The 20,837-nt window shown below is 36.8% G+C and overlaps 1 protein-coding gene across 2 annotated transcripts in view; it reads right to left on the bottom strand.

Annotated features, from left to right (window-relative positions):
- Positions 1-3,226: 3,226 nt before the first annotated feature.
- Positions 3,227-20,837, bottom strand: part of LOC134754835 (cyclic nucleotide-gated cation channel alpha-3) — an 86,734-nt gene continuing 69,123 nt past the window's right edge. For both annotated transcript variants that reach the window (XM_063691267.1, XM_063691266.1), the window contains exons 7-12: positions 13,488-13,588; positions 13,269-13,406; positions 11,252-11,419; positions 10,830-10,974; positions 7,614-7,898; positions 3,227-7,529 (exon numbers count right to left, since the gene is read on the bottom strand). In XM_063691267.1, the coding sequence (XP_063547337.1) occupies positions 7,442-7,529; positions 7,614-7,898; positions 10,830-10,974; positions 11,252-11,419; positions 13,269-13,406; positions 13,488-13,588 (925 nt within the window). In that variant the 3' untranslated portion in view covers positions 3,227-7,441. The remainder of the gene's footprint in view (positions 7,530-7,613; positions 7,899-10,829; positions 10,975-11,251; positions 11,420-13,268; positions 13,407-13,487; positions 13,589-20,837) is intronic.

The raw sequence follows: 20,837 nt of genomic DNA, 5'->3' as shown, positions 1-20,837 counted from the left end.
AAGATAGCTAGAAAACCAATCCAACGATTTTACCAAAAGCCTCCAATTTTCTGAGCAGGATGGGAATCGACACCGTGTCAAAAGCTTTCGAAAAATCGAGGAAGACACCAATGCATTCTTTACCTTCATCAAGAAGTGAAACTACATTATCTGTTAATATTTTTACAGCCTCCTCAGTAGACTTTCCTTGGCGAAACCCATATTGACGGTCAGACAGGAGTAGATTTTTTTCCAAAAATGTGACAAGTCGCTTGTGTTAGTACTAGCCGTTCAAGTAGTTTTGAATAAGCTCCAAGAAGTAAGATCGGTCGGTAGTTGTTTGGGGTATTAGTATGTCCACCTTTGTGTATTGGAACTACGGCAGCGGTCTTCCAATCCTGGGGAAATGAACCCGAAGTGAAACTAAGGTTAAAAATAGCCGAAAGTGGGAGAGATATAATATCACTAATAGATCTTAAAAGTCTATTACTTATACCATCTTGACCAGAGGCAGTGTTAAGGTCCAATCTGTTTATAAGACTTTGAACTTCTTTAACGAGTTTCGTTTTGATCATCATCAGCAGTTCCACCTCAAAATGTCACTTTTTCTGGACGTAAATACATGATTTATTAATGAAAATACAAAAATCACTATATAGACATGCATAAGATTCGAGGAGTTCCCTGGATTCCTCATGGATCCCACTGGATTTTGACAAAAACGGGACTCATACACATTCGAACAAAAAAACAATTTTCCAAATCGGTTCACCAATGACGGAGTTATGAGGTAACATACATACAAAAAAATACGGTCGAATTGATAACCTCCTCCTTTTTGGAAGTCGGTTAAAAACACTAAAATAGGTTTATAACGCAAATAAATATTATTTATGTATTACTTATTAGGACTAGCAGGAGCGCCTAAACAACGAATGAATCACTTACCTACTTCTCGACACCGCAGTTCCTAGGTAACTGGGTGTTCAATTATTCAAGTCCGAGAAATCGGAATAAATATTCAGGAACTGATCAGCCCAGCTGGAGCAAATTGCGCGTTGCGTGTTAGAGGCAACTTAAATATTAAGAGGAAGCGGAAATCACAGTGCCTATATCCACAGTAGAGAGATGTACTTTTCCCCTCACTAGCTCGGAAAGCCGTCTGTTATCCTTTAAAACAAGCGGGGAAAAACGCATTTTATCCACTAGTGGAGAAAGTAAATTGACCTTGGATGGAGCGTGTTTAAGTAGCTTTACAGATAACAAAACGTAAAACGCTCATAATATAGGTAATGGTTCGTTCGATCATAGAGTAACTTATACTAGAGTGGTACATAGTAAATTTTGTAACCCCAGTAAATTCACTGCCATCTGTCGACACACTTTAAAACTAAAAATGAAGATTTATAAAAATACGATAAAATGTATTTAAATATGGATAACTGATTTTTTTATTAGCATTAATTAATTTTATGATTTTGACCCATGTTCTTTCACTGATATGCGTTAAAATTGTTAAATAACAAACGAAACCGTCAACGCCATCTATACGACAGTAGGCCAAAGCTAGTAGCGCCCCCTGAACGAGAATCAAATTTTCTTGATTTCGAGGCACGTTTTTTCCTTAGACTGTATCCATCTATTACGGAGTTATATCTATCTTTGCTTCGATATTAATTATCATTAAATAAATGGTTTGAGAATCTAATAAAAAATACCAGATTTAGCTTTATTTAATGATTTTAAGTCATAAACCTTAAAATTCCAAAATAAACGCTTGTTTTTTAATAATTATGTTAAATAAAATTCTGAACGCACAAGTCGATGCAATTTCAAAACGCATCATTGACATTTCATACGTCAGAAATGTCAACATTGACAACAAAAATTTTACTTAAAAACTTCTCACGTAAAAGTACAGAATTTCCAGAGTTTTTTGTTATAATATCGCAAAAAATTTAGTGATTCCAGTTGATGAAGATGATCTAACGCCTGTGGATGTTGCACTTTCCTCGCTATAGTGAGGGGAAAAGTTTTGTGTTACACACGGGTGCAAATGTATTTTACTTCTCGTGTGTTAAAACACTCGCTACGCTCAGGATTCTATTTTAGAACCACTCGCTTCGCTCGTGGTTCAACTATAGAAACCTTTCGCTTGCTCGTGTTTCAATTCCACACTCGCGGGTAAAATACAACTTTGCACCCTTGTATAACAAATAACTATTATACAAGGGTAAGTGCTCACGACGTTACCGCTTTTACGCCCCTTCGTTTGCCTAACTAGATACCATCTCACCTTCAGAATTAAAATTGGTAGTAATGAGCATCGGCTACCAGGTAGCTCTGCTGTAAAACTATTTATTTACACGATTTTCAAATAATCGTTTTCTTCATGGCTTGTGATTACAAATTACAAATTCTTCCATTATTGTAAATATGGTTTTAATGCATGAAAAATCTATTTATTGCCTTGTTTTAACCATAAACCAAACAAATACATTTTTGAGTGTTTTTTCGTACAATACCATCAATGGGGAAGAGTGGATCATATGAAATTGGGTCACAGTGGATCAAAGAAAAATCGGGCATAAAGATCAAAAGTTTTCTTTTAGAAAAAAAAATATGATAATAGAAGCAGAAAACTAATATAAATCTCCATGCAAAGAGCGAAATCCCTGTTCTTTAAGTTGTAGCCAGTATGCAAAAAATAAGATTAAAAAATCATCGCACACTGAAAAATTATGATAAACGGATATGATCAAAATTTTGCACATATAATAAAACTTTATATATTTTGATGGATAAATGGTCAATCAATGCAGCAGCTCTTATCGATTCATTTAATGGGACGGTTATCCACTGTTACCCGCACATCAGTAACAGTGAATCTTTTTCCACTTTTGTTTAAATCATCTTATTTTATTTCTAGCTTTCCTAACAGCTTTTTTCAAGGGACCCACTGACTATCAGTCCGCCGGACGATATCGGCCTGTCAGTTAAAACAAAAATTTGACAGTTCCGAACAACTGACAGGCCGATATCGTCCGGCGCACTGATAGTCAGTGGGGCCCTTTAAGGTTTAGTTAGATAAGATACTAATACTTGATACTCTAGGCTAAGACAAGAAAATAATACAATTTGAAGATTAAATGGCGCAAGTACAGCTCTTACAAAAAAAAGTGATTCATTGTGACCCACTCTCCCCTACTGTGCTGTATGGGTAGTCATAAATAAGACCAGTCAACAATTTATGTCATAATAATCTTTTTATTAACAATAAAAGAAAACACGTGCGAGACATAATTTAATTCACATTTTGACTTGCGCAAGCCTGGAAACTGCAAACAAAATCAACCTGAATCTTTCACTCTTTTCTTCCCGGAACTCTCACTGCTGCTGTCATAAAATTCACACATATATAAAAAATACATCATTGTCTGTCACGTACATAATTGAAGTATAGCGATGATGAAAATGTTAAACCTAAAACCCTACGTATTGCTATGTCTGTTAAGAAGCACTTGCATTTCGTTAATAATCAATCGCATTAATGCATCTCTCTTACCACTTTATAATTGAGAAATATGTTAGAAGAAAATTTATGGAATATAATAACAATAAATAAATATATTATTTACAGTCAAAAGTTTAATCGCCTATCTAACATATTTTTGGGCGTCCAAGGAAACATAAAACCGGGCTTCTAACTGTATATTCGTAACGCAGGAAATACGTAATAATATATAGTTAATATCGAAGGTTAACAGCATTATAATAACTAATAACTGAATAAGTACCGTACCGTAAAACCACCCAACAGTCCAGTACTACAAATATGGTCCACATATGTTTTTTTTGTTTTTATCAAAGATTTTCTTCCATTTATGAAATCATTGAATAGTCCCTTTCAAATAATAATCGCACCAAAAGGAAAGTTAGTTTCGGATTTTGGACTATAGTTGGGAAACTTTGGAGAATAGTTGGGCGGTTTTACAGTAATTACTCGTAAGTACTTTGCGAGTAGCAATGTAGATATCTCTGATCATCAGTCGTGCTTTCCCCTCAATTAATCGATTGTGAGAAAGCGGCTATCAAATAAATATAAGGTCGTGCGCTGGCTCTCTGCGCCTGCGACTGCGCCTACTCAGCACTGGAACCGAGGTGGCGCCGTCAGTACGCTTAGTACCTACTTACTACCGGAACGTGTCAACAAAGCTTTACTAATTTCCGAGGACATACTACACTGATGGTGCCATCTCGATTTAATACTAATGCTCGGCGGCTATGAAACACAGGTTTCCATATAAAATAAATAGGTATCAAGGTACCCATACGTATAACTGACAAATATTCAGACCATTAGGTTATTTGGTTGGTTTTTGTAATATATTCTTATATGTATGTATTTATGTAGTGTAAGCATCACAATAGCTCTCATCTCATAACATAATCGGATATAAAATAAATACTTTTGAAGCGTCAACAATGCGTACACTTAGTTACATAAAACGGGGTCCCTTTGTTTGACATAATTATTGAAAGTCATAATGTAATTATTGTCAGATTATCATTAGATTCATTAGTCATAATTTTAAAACCGTTAACTTTTCAGGATTTTTCTAAGGTTATCCTATACAATGTATACCTACCCTAACCTAACCAATCTATGTATAGTATACATAGATAGGTTAGGTTAGGGTAGGTTTGTTTTAGGGTGTTATTTAATCGATCTGCAAAATATTCCTATTTTGATGAACAAAAATATATATTTGGTCAGCCAAAACGTGTATTTGATCAGCAACTTAAGGTTAGCAAGTATTTCAAAATCAGTTCGCAATTAATGTCATAATGAGCTGCTCGAAATTGATTTGGTTGGCAAATTAATTAATTGATCGGCAGTAAGCGATCTACCATTAATCAAATTTTGTTAAGCAGTCAGTGGGTAAGCGGACTATTTTATTTTGGATTACAATTTAACTGATCCGCAAAAATTAGTTCTAACCTAACCTATTTTTCTAGTAGCAGTTGGTTTCCGTAAAGGTCGCAGTTCTAACCTAACCTAACCCACTTTTCTAGTAGCAGTTTGTTTCTGTGAATGTCGCAGTTCTAACCTAACCTAACCCACTTTTCTAGTAGCAGTTGTTTTCTGTGAAGGTCGCATAACCTAACCTAACCCACTTTTCTAGTACCTAATATCTTCCATTTCACACCTATTATACTCTCAAAATACCAAAACGGATAAATATCACCAACAAATACGTTAGAACACCGCAATGTAACTGCTAATAATCATCGAATGAAATGCACGCGCACGATTCCGCTCCGCCTGCAACCCTGCCGATTTTTCAAATCAAACGCAACCCATCTTATTATATCAGATTACCATTTGTTTAACATGCATACGTCTCAATTAAACTGCCAACCAATTTTTAAATCTTGCTGACCAAATAATAATTTTGCACCTCAACTATTTATTAAGCAGATGGATATTTGGTTATAATGTTGACCGTTTGTGAATTATTTTCTGAACAGGAGTTGCAGCTCGATTTTTATTTATTGCCGGCAACATATTTGTATGCTGCCCAAATGATTTAATGGCTATTTTTTTTGCAGATCAGTTTTAAAAATGATGGCTGATCATTTAATTACTTCCCTTTGTTTTATGACATTCTTGAAAAGTTACGCGTTTCTGAGAAAAACCAAATTATGACCAACGAAAATGCGGACAAACAATACATTATGACTTAAAACTTTACAGGAAACAATAGAGACCCACTTAAAACACATTAATGTTAAATAATCATGTAACGATCGTGTGAAAAATAATTATAAATATTATAGAAAGTATAAGTATAAGTACAAAACGTCTTTCAGTTAATTGGTATGGTATAGTATTTTACATTAAAACTTCTTACTTAGCTAAAAGTTTCTAGTTATGTCTGGCAGTACGTTACTGATCATCTGAAGTTCCCAAAGTGATCTACTTATTCATTTACAGCTAAGTTTCTTACTCGTTAGGTAGGTAGTACTCACTTCGTTCACGTTGGTAATACAATAGGTATACTATGGTCGATTTCATCACTCCGAGTTACCGGTGTTAATTACTTAAGAAATTCAATAATATATACATGGGTAGTCAATGAAAATGCTAACCAGACACCAGAGGGTATACTCGTATGGCTGATACCACCTTTATCGCCGTAAATAAAACAGCCGTATCTTTTTCTGGTGAACACATTATAAGATTCGGTGGAAAAAGAGGAACACCGGGATAGAAGGAACACTTGTATAGGTTTTTAACACTTGGATCTTGCTTCAAGTAAAATAAACTATGTTCGTCTTACCCCACCTGACCTTTACTATTAAGAGTCGACTGATTTATTTACGTTATACATGACAGACTGGTGTATGGAATCAACGCTTCTAAAAAGACTTCAAAGAACATGGTAAAGTCTTACGGAGTTTATTATAATTAAAGCTCAGATATAATGGATAGGGTAATATCACCCATCTTCTATGTTTGAAATAAAATAAAATTCTTGACTTATTAGTTTAGTTCATTTGTTAGTTACTCACTAATAGTCATTTGAATAATGATAACTATGCTTAACGTTCAATATTTCCAAAATGTAATTTCAAATTCAAGACGTAAATATTTTGTGATAGATAAACAACACCTGCAAAAACAAATAAAACATAAATTCAATAGATATATATATATATATATATGTATATAATAATCTATTCCATACTCTTATCTAATTTAAGTAATAAACCAAACGTCGTTAACATAGACACGAGGTATGCACGACATAGATTGACTTAGAAAGAAAATAATTTGCATCAACGTCCATCCAGAGAGAAGTACCTACTCCTTGTGCGAAAATAACTCGGAACTGAAAACCGGAGCGCACTTAACTAGCCGCTCCCACTCTCTCCAGCACTCGACACATCTCGATATAACTCGAAACTGAAAACCGGAGCGCACTAGCTCTCTCCAGCACTCGACACATTTCGAGCGCACCTAGCCGCTCCCACTCTCTCCAGCACTCGACACATCTCGATGCACTTAAACGACTTTACATAGGTACGATATTGTCTCGGCATAATCTCACTCCACGGTCACTCGACAAACAGTAGCGAGTCGTTATACTACGTATATGTATAAATTTGATAAAGTTAATTCGTATTAAATATTATAACATTTATTTTATCCATTGTAAAACCACATTGCAATCATTCTTCGTAACAAAGGAAGTTCTCAAAGTACTAGGAGGATCGATAACACTCTGTGGCGTCGAATAGGTGCATAACGTCAGGGCGTTGCGATGGCGAACGCGGTCACGCATGCGCATCGACGACGTGGGCTCTGCGCTCGGGCAGGTTAGAAAACGGCAGACAGCCGCAACACGGGCCGGGGCGGCAGCGGCCGCGGGACCGCAGCCGGGGGCGAGGCGCGCTGTTAAATGATGCTTTCACGGTTGCGCTCATTCTCCTCTTGGGAGCTCAGCGAGCTTCCGCCACATATTTGCATTTCGATCTCCTGCAGCCTGTCATACCAAAACATATAAATTTGTTACGTGAACTCGTTCGAGTAAGTACAAAAAAATAAATGTAACGAAGCCGGTGATTACCTCTGATCGACCTCCCACTGCTGCTGACTGAGCTTAGCCGACATTGCGGCGTTTTCAGTCTCGACAGTATGTAGGCGTTCCCGAAGACGCTTGATTTCACATTCTAACACGTCATGCGAGTCGAGCATGACGCGAGGGCCGGCGCCGGAGCCGGCCGCGGCGGCGGCTGCGGCGGCGGCGGCCACGGCGGCGACGGCCATGCTGCCGGCGCCGGCCGCGCTGCTACGAGCGCTTGACGCGCACGAAGCCACAGGAGATGCTACACGAAGAGGACTTACTGACGAACTATACAGAAACAAAAGTCGTTATTATATATTATCTACACAGATTCTGAACATCCCTGACCCATGAGTTATCGGACAATTCGCGCGATATCAAGATAGGGTGGCTTGGCTTAATTCTTTTCCCTAAATGGAGCCCAATTCAGCTTAAACAACTTGTTACGGTTTTGAACTTATTTTGATACTATGCTCTGAGAGACTGTGATGCTCGACAATTACCAAGACGATCGACAAAGTCGTATCAAAACCAGTTTAAAACCATAATAGTACATTATGATACAAGTGTGCTAAGTTGGTCATTACACACGAGGCGATATTGTGCGCGCGAGCTGTAAGCGAGCGCGCAATAAGAAAGCCGATGTGTGTAATGACCAATGCACACGCGTTTCATACGACGTTTTTCAAAACACTTGCGAGAAAAAAAAAACTCATACTAATCAAATTTTAATAGTTAAAACAGTTAGTATTGTGTGTTGCATCTGTCATACTGCCGGCCGCCCCTCGCCCCGGCCGCGGGCGGCGCGGCGGGCGGCCGCGGGCCTCGCACCGCGCAGGCGGTCGGGCGCGCCGGTGCCCGCCAGTCTGACCAATTAAAGAAGGCTCCCTTTCCATGCATATTAATAGCAATCAGTTACCTTAGTACTCAGTCGGATAATATAATGAAAAAGCACGAGTGGAATAATACACTGAAAGAGCACGCGTGTTTAATATCTAGGATTATGAGCCAAAAATCGGTGGAATAAAAACGTCGTTTTGAGCAAGTGTGTTGAAAAAAATTATTTAGTATAAGTATGACATCCTGTTCAGTTCATTAAAAAATGTTAAATTAGAATCGATCTCATGGATGGGGTTGATATTTAATCTAATTGTTAAATTATTCACTTATAACATTTCAACGAAAGTTCGCGTTTTGAACACATATTAAATCACATTTACAATCGGGTCTATCACGAATTTATTTTGTTACCTTTATTTACCGACGTTTCGATTTCGACACAGGTTTCACTGGTAAACCTCGGTAAATAAAGGTAACAAAATAAATTCGCGATAGACCCGATTGTAAATGTGATTTAATATGTATTCGTTATTATTTTTTCTAGCTGTGCATGCTTGCTTTGGATGGTATTCTTATGTAACACCACTTAAGTACTTTTTGTAACAATGTTGAATGTTGTCTGTTTAGTGTGCTTTTAAAAAAAATATTCACTTATTGTTATTGTTTTTTTTTTGTTTGTTATATAATACCTACGTAACTAACCCGTGGAGCGCCCTATACGATCACACGTGTGTCAGTAGTTAGGAAAAAAGTTCCATACTACTGTGATACTGGGGCGCTCCACTGGTGAAGTAGGTAGATAAATAGAAAACATATAAAAAATATAATTGCAATGGTAATTCCCGGACAGCCTCGAAATATAATTTGTATTACGCGGTGCTAATTTTCCAAATATGAATTAAACACTTTATATAAATTCCACAGTGAATTGGTTTCAACTGTCATACTGTGTAATTTGTTGAATAACTAAAAAAAAACATGGGTTTAGTAAAATCAAAGAGGATATAAATTACGGAGTTATATCTATCTTTGGTAAAATTCACTAAATCCCAAAAAAAATCCAGTACCCTGACGTTGACAAAATAACTTTGGTTTGTATTTTAAGTATTTTACTGCAGCATACCTATAAAATCTGGGGGCACGGCAGTGCCCCCGCCAATACGAGCAAAGCTAAGCGCAATGGCACTACCTACTATTTCTCGAAGAGCTTCGTCGTTTTTTTTTGAACCCTTATAACTTGGGTTTGGATTATACCAGATAAATAACATTCTCGGGATATGATGTCATTAGTGGACTCATTAAACATAAAAATTTCCAATTACATAGCTCTTATACTTAAGATTTTATTCATATCTAAAAAACCCGATTTCGTCACTCAATCACTGATGAACATCAAAACCTTTAGGTGAGAAACAAGCACATCCACGGCAGCTTTAAGATCCGGCCAATAGAAGATAAGCTCTCTGAATCGCACTTAAAGTGGTATGGCTATGTCATGAGGAGGTTAGAAGATCACATGACTAGACAAGTCCTTAACATCAACATCGGCTCCTAAATATTGGACAGAGGTGGACCCCTTACGACCTGGATGTCCGTCATAAACAAAGACCTTGAAAAACCCCAAGTAGATGTCTCGCCGACCCGGAAGTCCCAGAACAGATACGCCTGGCGAAGAATGACGAGGAGAGCCGACCCCAAATGATATGATATGGGAAAAGGCTAGGCGAAGAAGAGGATAATTTGCGACTAGTAAATATTCCAAACATTTATTCATATGGTCTACCGTTTTCAAGAGACGCGAGACCGCAAAACGCGCAGTAATTATCCGGTAATAGATACGTCAGTATAATCTATCTATCTATATAGGTATATAAAACCGGCTCGGTGGGTCCCAAGATACAGGCTCAGCCTAGTTTGGACACAAAGGACAAAATTTTATCAACTACAATGTATTCTGTTAATATAATAAACTATTCTTATTCTTATTCTTCTTATTCTTACTTGGTTGGTCGTATCACTAGTGACATAATTAAAAAAAATACATAACTCCCTAGGTACGAATATGGGCTAAATTATAAAACTGGCGCTAAACCTACGTGAAATACCATATATGTTTTATGAGCAACTGTGATGATAAAATACAAATAGGTAGGTCATGTGTAAAAAAAATGGTAGCCACTAAGGGCCACTTGCACCATCCCACTAACCCGGGGTTAACCGGTTAAACCTGGAGTTACCATGTATACCAGTACAATTAGACACTGGGTTAACGGTTTTAATTGGTTAACCCCGGGTTAGTGGGATGGTGCAAGTGGCGCTAAGTTGCGCACGGCTTGTTACAGTACAGTACCTACGAGTAAGGTATAAGGGTGTACCTACCTATAAAGCTGGTCCCGGTAGGAAGGCAGGTGTGAGGAGTGCAGCGGGGGCGCTGCGTGCGCAGCGGGCAGCTGCATCTCCTCGATGGGCACGCGCCCGCTCGTCTCCACGAGACCGGGCGTCGACTGGCAGCGACCCATTGCCACTATAAAACAATGGGCTCCAACATCACGTCATATTAAACTAGGGATCGTTAACGGTATAACTTAATATCAAAATATCACGTAGCATTTGAAATATTTGTTTGATATTGTAGATAGGTATTTAGGTAAGGACAATGAGTTATCAGATCACCTAAATGAAATGGAAATTCCCAACCGAGATACCGAAATTGAGTACCGGTTAATTTGTATGAAAAATATACCGGTATTCGATCCCTGTATTCAACATTTAATCTGTCAAATCGAGGCAAATATGGGTACCTTTTTCTAGCGGCGCTTTCTTGTATTTCTCAAGTCTCTTGACGGCTATCGCTTCGAGGCGCACTCGCGCCGCAGGATACTCCTTGAGCACGTCCCACATGTCCTTCTTGCTGAGCACGAACAGATCCGAGTAGCCCACGGAGCGCACCGATGCTGTCCGTCGGTTGCCTGTCGACGTGTCATCCACACACTCCATGCCAACCGGTGTCCGGTCAAATGGGCCGCCCTCCTTACCTGTTTCGGCTTTAGCTATTCTACTTTTTTTAGTCAGTATTCTAATATTTAAATTAGTGCCGTTTCCTTGCCGAAACAAGTCACGAGGTTTTTACAGGGAGACCGAAGACACCGGTGGCAAGCTCAAGTAAAACATACATTTTGAGAGATAGTCCAATCACAAAGTAAGAAGGAGCTGATACAAGATAAGCTTGGTAGAGAAACAATAGGGTAGTTGACACATGTTGAATTTTATAACTAAATCTAGTTAAATAGATAGAAAATGAGCAATTTATCGCAATAAATTGGAAACTTAAAAAATATATAGGAATAATAAAAAATTACAAAACCTCAGTTTTTTAACTTTTTTAAACTCAAATAGGAAAAAAATAACGGTACCATTCGATTCTTTACCTTATAGGAACTAGGTATATTATACATAAACGCAACATTTTACCGACAAAAACGCAATTTCCTTGTTTTCCATACATCGGAACATTCGGAACGTCTTCTAAGCAAAGCGGCATCTAAGAGTTCTAAGTAAAGTGACAACTTAGGTGACGATGTGTTGCCATTTGTGTTAGAGCGTTTGCTCAGTAAAGTGGCGATGCCAGACTTTGACCATCATTTTTGACTTTTGTATTGCTTTAAGGCAATGGGTCCTATACACACATTTGATCCTCAAAACAAACCTGAACGACTGATACCATTAATAAAAAATATGCAACTACCCTATTAAATAACATACCGCGTCAATCGTTCCAGTCAAGACAAAATTAAGGGGGCAATCAGGAGGTTATGACGTTCATTCACAGTCCATAAAATTAACATGTCTTCTCTCAAATAACTATAAAAAGCCATGTCTAATTCGTTCCAAATTGTGCTCTATTACGTAAGATTGAGGTACAAAGCGATTCGGGTAAACGGTAGACAGATATGGTACAAGTAGTAGAATAAAATTGTTAGGCATATGGAATCCGTAAAGGAACTTAGCATTACTAAAGTTCAAAAGGCTCGTTTTAAAGATATAATGAAAATAATAATAACTTAACCGACAGCACGAAGAATGATCATTTTTATTAATAAGTAAATATATTATAGACTTATAATAAGATGGGGTTACATGCACCAAGAGGTCACGCCAATGATAATTAGGTACTCAGGGAGGATGCAAAGCGATCGGGGACACTGCCTTCAATACAACCAAAGGAGATTAATCTAACGACGCAAAATAAACACACGAAGCTAACGGCAGGCTCAGGCTACCAGTCCATCGGGAACATCTAAGAACAAGCCCTTCCACTTTAAATAAGTACAACGAAGCTTACCATTCAGACAGTAACCCCTATTAAATGTAATATGCTTTAAGTGGGTTTAATTTAAAAGTCGTGTAATAAACACGTCACAAGGAGTGATGTCCTTTAAGTTAAAGAGGATCAATGCCAAAAATAGTCAAAAATGCGACAAAAGTAGAAAAATTAGGTGTCAAAATGGAAAAGCATTCCCTATTAATAACAAACGACATTTGACATAATGACGGCGCTAGCGCTGTCGCCCGACGCATTGCTACTCGTGCGCGTGCCGCGCGAGCGCACGCGGCACGCTGCACGCGGTAGCAAGGCGCGGGTTCCAGCGGCGCCGCCAGCTGATGTCCCGGAACCTGTTAGATGCGTTGCGGCCGCTCCCTCGGCCTGATTGCAGCGTCTCCTCGAAACGTTTGCTTTTGAAAACTTTTCAACAAACAATAGAATAGAGTAATAATGGCGTGGCGTCTCGGGCCCCAGATATTTACCAAGTTGTTTACCTGCCGTGCCCATGTTCAGAATGGAAATTTCGCCAAAATAAGAACCCGCCTTGAGTGTAGCTAATACGGTCTTTCCGTTATCTCCTACCACCTGCAGCTTCCCTCGGTTTACTATGTACATCTCTTTTCCTACTTCCCCTGAAAACCATTTTATTGTTTTAGAGACTCAGTATTATTAAAATAAACATTAATTAAATTCACTTTTTATTAGTATGGTACCTTTCCTGCAGATGAAATCTCCTGGTGAAAATAGCACCGGTCTTAATCGCAGCACTAACTCGCAAAGGAATCCCGCTTCCGTATTTTGAAAAATTTCCACCCTGCGAAAATTATTACTATGATAATATTACAGGAGTTATGGACTTTCTAAATTTATTTATAGTAACTACCTACCGATTCTGAAATTAAAATCGTAGTCTTATAAAGTCATATGTTTACATTATGTTCGTACGGGGTTTTTATAACTGCTGTTATGCTTAAAGAAGGCACGGCTCACAAAAGCCATTTGGCGACAAAATCGTAAGTAGGATTGTAAGTACAGTCACTCTTACAGCATATCAGAACAACGTATTTTTTACAGCTTTGCGTGTATAAGTAGCCATTGGCGAGTCAGGTGTCCACAAAGTTAGCCGCCAACGCAGCCGTCGCAAGCGACATGAGAGAAAGTAATGTGTTTTTTCTCAAAAATGGACGGCAAAGTCGACGTTGCCGGTTAAAAAGTAGGTCGCGAAGGGCGTAGTTTATGGTCCGTCAAAAAATTAAAAATTTAAAAACATTGCAGTCTCGATTTCGGGACTGCAATGTTGCATACAAATTCCATTATTTGTCGAAATCCAAACTTTTTAAAAGTTGAAGTGGCCATATCAAATGAAGGCATGGGTCCATTAAACTGCCAAACAGATGATCAGTACTTATTATTATAATGTTGGTACCGCGACTATTTAGGTGTCTCAAATAGGATGGCGTATTTCAGCAGAAAAATACACTTCTATTTTTATAATTAAAAAAAATAAAAAGGCGGCAAAGCAAATCTTTTTACTTTTTTCTGTGAAAATATATACATAAGAGCGTTGCTTCTGTAAAATATTTATATTATATTTGTTATTATTGCGCCATTTTTGAGAAAAGCACTATATATGACTCTGCTGGAAGGCTACTTGCTGGCTTCGGATTCAAATAAACGGACTCCCAAGGTCGTCCGTTTAAAACGAATCCTCAGCCAGCAAGTAGCTACTTCCGAGCCTCGACAATAATGTACTATTGCACTCTTATTATTAATATTTGGACCATAATAATATTCTCAGATGTTTCGTGCTGAAGTAGTGTTAATTTCTATGGAACTATTGCTCAACGGTAAGTAACTATGATCACGAGGATAGTAATGTATATATTTTGTATGTTTTTCTACATGATTTTCGGACAGGTACAAATCTTTATTTTTTTACCTTTGGGGTAGGTTCGTACACCTACTAACGGGGCACATTACCAAAATTTTCAAAAATGATAAGCAGGAAGACACTAGGATCCATATTAATCAAAGAAAATATGATAGAATAGAGCGGTACGTGTCATAGTAAATTTTGTAGCCACAGTAAATTCGCTGCCATCTATCGACACACGAATAAAACTAAAAATAAAAATATCAAAAAATGTATTTATATATGGATAAATGATTTTTTTTTATTTGCAATATTTGCATTGATTATTTTTATATTATTTTGACCCATGTTCTTTCACTGATATGCGTTAAAATTGTTAAATAACAAACGAAACCGTCAACACCCTCTATACGAGAGTAGGCCAAAGGTAGTGGCGCCATCAGATCGAGAATCACATTTTCTTGATTATCTAGGCACCTTTTTTCCTTAGACTGTATCCATCTATTACGGAGTTATATCTATCTTAGATATTAATAGATTAAAAAAATGCAAAAGATGTTTTTGGTAGAAACATTATCTTACAATAATCTTAAAATAAAAGCAAAATCGACTTCTAACGGGAAAAAATAAAATATTATCTCGTATTATATGCGCTAACAAACTGATACGTTTGAAGTCGGTGCCAAGCCAAATCTTAAAAGCGTCAAGTTGCCGTCAAACCGGATGCCAACCTTCGATAAGAAAAAAATAACCAGTATTGTAACTATTTAGCTTGGCACCGACTTCAAACGTATCAGTTTGCTAGCGCATATAAAACGAGATAATATTTTATTTATTCCCGTTTGAAGTCGGTTTTACTATTAATGTAAGATTAATTTTATTTTTCCATTTTTAGTGTTTCTTTTCTTCATCTGTCTGGCCAAACTGTCACTAAAGATTTTTGCACTTAGGGTAAGTTTCAAGTTTCAAGGTCTGTATCTAAGCTATCAAGATTTGAGGAGTTGGACCTGATGGAACCCATCATCAGAACTAGACCTTAACGCAAATGTTCCTTCAGAACTTACTTGTGCTTAACAAATATAACGAAGAGGACTTAAATCGCCAAAATTAAAATACGCGTTGTTAAAGAGTCCCGTTCTGGTCATCATCAGTAGTTCCACTTCATCAAAGGGTACTGTTTTGGATGAAAGTGCTTGGTTTGTTGATAAAAATACTAAAATCGATATATCTATGCCTATAAGATTTGAGGAGTTCCCTGGATTCCTAATGCATCCCTTCATCAAAACTCGGTTTTTACAAAAACGGGACCAACTAGGGACTATATACATTCAAACAGAAAAATAAGTTCTGAGGTAACATACATACAAAAAAAATACGGTCGAATTGATAACCTCCTTTTTTTGAAGTCGGTTATAAAACCTGTCTGTACCGTGTTACATTTTGTAATGAAAAAAGTATGTTTTGTTGACAAAAGGTTTATTTAAGTATTTAAGGGATATTTAATTTAATACATAATTGCTATTTTCATGGCCAATTAAAACGATATTTGATGGTGTATGAATGTTCCCCCACCCCCTCGAATGTACCCCCTCGTAATTCTATTCATTCATTTATTATAAAAGTTATCGACTTCTAACTGTTTAAGTAGAAAGCGGAATACACGCAGAATGTTATAATAACTAATATTGAGCAATTTATCTTTAAATAACAATTATTGAAACACGAAATCTAAGTAGTGTCCGAATGGTGCATATCTTCCCCTACCTACGAATCGCAAACTGATGTGTGTCCTAGTGTGCGTGTGTCACTACTGAGCGTTACTTCCGTCAGAAGAACACTTTAGGCCAAGCAATAAGAAGGTATAGAGGGAAATGCAAGGAACACTATTTTTAACTTCGTAGCTTTGTTTGGACTAGTTAGGAGATGAACATATCAAAAGTCCCCGGCCGTAACCCTGGTGCTGGGGGGGAGAGGGGGGGTTTGAAGGATCCATTTTTCGGTTTTTCGAATATATCTCGGAAACTATGCGTCTGAGCGACTTGGCCACTTATACAAAATGAAAAGAGATTTAATTTGTTACAAGTTTTATTCAGTCAAGTTTTTCGATATCTTGTATAGGTATAGTTTTTGAGATATCCGCTCTTGAAGGTTTATTTAGGGCTCTCATTTTCATCTTGATTATCTACATCAGTAAAGCTGCTAGGCCGGGTTTGGTAACGTTTTCGTATAAATCGGGGGTGCTGAATTCATTTATGGTATCAACAATACACCTTTCCGAAGTAAAAACATATAAACTTTAAACAAATAACTTTTTTTTACTCCTCTTCACGCTTTAACCGCTGAACCGATTTAGTTGAAATTTGGTAAATAGGTGTTTTAAGTCCCGAGACAGGATATAATATAGTTTTTATCACAAAAATCATACTTTGAAGGTGTGAAATTTGGTGTGAGGGGAATTCAGCTTCTTCGCCGAAGTAGAATTCTTGAGGTTAATACTGTTTAACTTTAGGTTTGAAGTCATGTTTGGTATCATTATCAACTAAATCAAACATGTAGACCATCCCAAATATTATTTAAATAGGTTCAGCGGTTATTGATTCCCCATACAAACTTCCACCCCACTTTTCACACCCTTAAAAGATGATTTTGGTTATAAAAACTATCCTATGTACTGTCCCGGGACTCAAACCATCTCTGTACCAAATTTCAACGAAATCGGTTCAGCGGTTTAAGCGTAAAGAGGAGTTTTATAAAAAATATTTTTTTTAAATATTGTTTTTACTTAGTAATGGTGTCAATGTTGAAACCATAAATGAATTCACCACCCCCGATTTATACGAAAACGATCCCAAACCCGGCCTTCACCGATGTGGATAATCAAAATAAAAATGAGAGCCCTAAATAAACCTTGAAGAGCGGATATCTCAAAAACTATACAAGATATCGAAAAACTTGACTGAATAAAACTTGTAACAAATTAAATCTCTTTTCATTTTGTATAAGTGGCCAAGTCGCTCAGACGCTTAGTTTCCGAGATATAATCGAAAAACCGAAAAATGGAACCTTCAAACCCCCCCTCTCCCCCCCAGCACCAGGGTTATGGCCGGGGACTTTTGATATGTTCATCTCCTAACTAGTCCAAACAAAGCTACGAAGTTAAAAATTGTGTTCCTTGCATTTCCCTCTATACCTTTTTTTGGGCATTTATTTCCTGGCCTACTTGCATTATTCATGGATGTAAAAAGCGAATATTTTCTTTTTAATTATACAACATGGGATATTAAGCATGAACTGCCGCGTTGCATTAATGAAGGAATATGCACAGTCCACCGACTGAGCTTTTATTCTTTAACACGGCTTTGTTTTGAATAATATGGGCATGGTTTATTCAGTCAAATTATTTAAGCATCACCGGGTTAAAAACTGATAGTATCTTTTAAGTTCGATACTATTTGCGGGATACAACGCAGTTACGTCTTGCATTTGAATTATGGATCTCTACGTAAACATTATGGAACAACGCTGAAGCATAAAAATTAAATTAATAAAAAAATATTAAACATTTAAATAAAAAAATAACTATCACTATAACGTTAAAAAATAATAACTAATTGAAACAAAAAACTGAAACTGAATTATACAACATGGGATATTAAGCATGAACTGCCGCACTGCATTAATGAAGGAATATGCACAGTCCACCGACTGAGCTTTTATTCTTTAACACGGCCTTGTTTTGAATAATATGGGCATGGTTTATTCAGTCAAACTATTTAAGCATCACCGGGTTAAAAACTGATAGTATCTTTTAAGTTCGATACTATTTGCGGGATACAACGCAGTTACGTCTTGCTTTTGAATTATGGATCTCTACGTAAACATTATGGAACAACGCTGAAGCATAAAAATTTAATTAATGAAAAAATATTAAACATTTAAATAAAAAAATAACTATCACTATAACGTTAAAAATAATAACTAACTGAAACAAAAAACTGAAAAAAAAACACATAACCAAAATAACTTAATTTCATTATATTTAAAAAAAAAGGAACCGCCTTCAAAAAACCAACCCACTGAAAAGCACAAAATAATTTTTATATACCCCACCCCTATACTTGTCCAGTCCCTATACCGTCGTAAAGCAAATTTCTGCCAAATAGTAATTAATACCTAATAATAAAATAAAAAAATTACCATCCGGGTAATTCATTAGTTTTCAAGGCAGTACCAAACTAACAAAAAGAGTCTTTGCTGCCAAATTAGTTAGTAGTGCAAGAACTAATGAGTAAACTACCTATATATAATTATGTCTTTTTTATGCAAGTAAGTGCAGCATTCTTTACTTTTTGGCAGAAATTTGCTTTACGACGGGACAGGGACTGGACAAGAATAGGGGTGGGGTATATAAAAATATTTTGTGCTTTTCAGTGGGTTGGTTTTTTGAAGGCGGTTCCCTTATTTAACCGACTTCAAGATTTCAAAAGAAGGAGGTTCTTAATTCGGTTGTGTTTTTTTATGTTTGTTACTCCATAACTCCGTCATTTCTGGACCGATTTTGAAAATTCATTTTTTGATTGTAAGTATATACATACATATTGGTCCCGTTTTTGCCAAAACGCAATTCTGATGATGGGATCCATGAGGAATCGAGGGAACTCCTCAAATGTTAAAGGCATACATAAAGTGATTTTAGTATTTTCATCAACAAATTAAGCATTTACATTTTAAAAAGTGACATTTGATGAAGTGGAGCTGCTGGAACTCTTTAATGACGCATAGTTCACGTTTGGCGATTTGTCTTCTTTTTTATGTTTGTTAAGCAAGTTAAGTTTTAAAGACACATTTTCGTCAAGCTCGACTTCTGATGATGGGATCCATAAGTAACCGAGGGAACTCCTCAAATGTGAAAGGCATACATATAGTGATTTTTGTATTTTCATCAACAAATCCAGCATTTACATAAAAAAGTGACACTTGATGAAGTGGAACTTTTTTGAACTGCGATCCTCACAGAACCGAAATGCTATCAGAAAAGTGGGTTAGGTTAGGTTAGAACTGTGAACCTTACAGAAACGAAATGCTATCAGAATATTGGGTTAGGTTAGGTTAGAACTGTGACCCTTACAGAAACGAAATGATACTAGAAAAGTGGGTGGTTTTACCTCCTTTTAGTTAGACAAAGGTCCTGTCTTTTTCATTTCATTGTCTGGAGTGCACCATCAACAATAAACAATAAGTAACCTCTCAACGGCATCCCCCATTGAAATCGGTTTTTTTCCTAAAAATTATTTTTAAAAGTAATTAAATTAAGTTATTTTGGTTTCGTTTTTTTATTTCAGTTTCTTGTTTCAGTTTTTTTTTTTTTAACGTTTTAGTGATAGTTGTTTCTTAGGGTTCCGTACCAAAAAGGTACAAAAGGAACCCTTATCACAGGGCGGACACGCTATACATCAAAAATAACTTGTGTTTCTATGTGTGAACGGCACGTCTGTACACGCGGTATGTGCGAGTAAGTTGCTTAAAAATAGTACTGCGCGGCCGGCAAACGGCCGTCAATCTACTGTCGCGGGGCGAGGTAATTCGAGTCGGGGCGGGGCGGTGCGTGGCCGTTCTGTATGATAATACTATTACTTATTTTGTGCCCTTACGGTGCGATTCTGTCCGTCTATCCGTCTGCCAGTCTGTCACATTGCTAAATATCTCGAGAACTACTGAAGCTATCGATTTGAAATTTGGAATAGTTATGAACAGCGCTAACGCCAATACATTGAAAGTGTAATTTTTTTATCAATTAAGAAAAATGCCCAATATAAAGAGGGGGCAAAAAATCAAAGTCTAGTTACTAGGTCGAGTGGGATATCATTTGAAGGAGCTCGAATTGAACATAACGAAACAATTTTTTTTTTTTTGTTTGTCATAGAAATAAAAAAATTGACTTATGAAGGAAAATGTGAAAAAAAAACCCATTCCCGCTCCTTTATTTTTTTTCGTAGTTTACCAACGAAAAATTATAAAAAGGTTACATAATAATAACATTATCGTAAATATTGCAGGAGAAATATAATCTTACCTCTATCTTGAAAAATTTTTTTTTCAATTATCATTTTCTAATTTAATTTGCAATTTAAGCCCATTTGAGGCTATATGTTATACTTGAAATGTCTATGAGATTACACTTAAAACATCT

Source organism: Cydia strobilella, chromosome Z (assembly GCF_947568885.1).
Source record: "Cydia strobilella chromosome Z, ilCydStro3.1, whole genome shotgun sequence".
NCBI classification, from domain to species: domain Eukaryota; kingdom Metazoa; phylum Arthropoda; class Insecta; order Lepidoptera; family Tortricidae; genus Cydia; species Cydia strobilella.
Note: the sequence above shows the minus strand (reverse complement) of the source record. Positions and strands in the feature narration are given on the sequence as shown.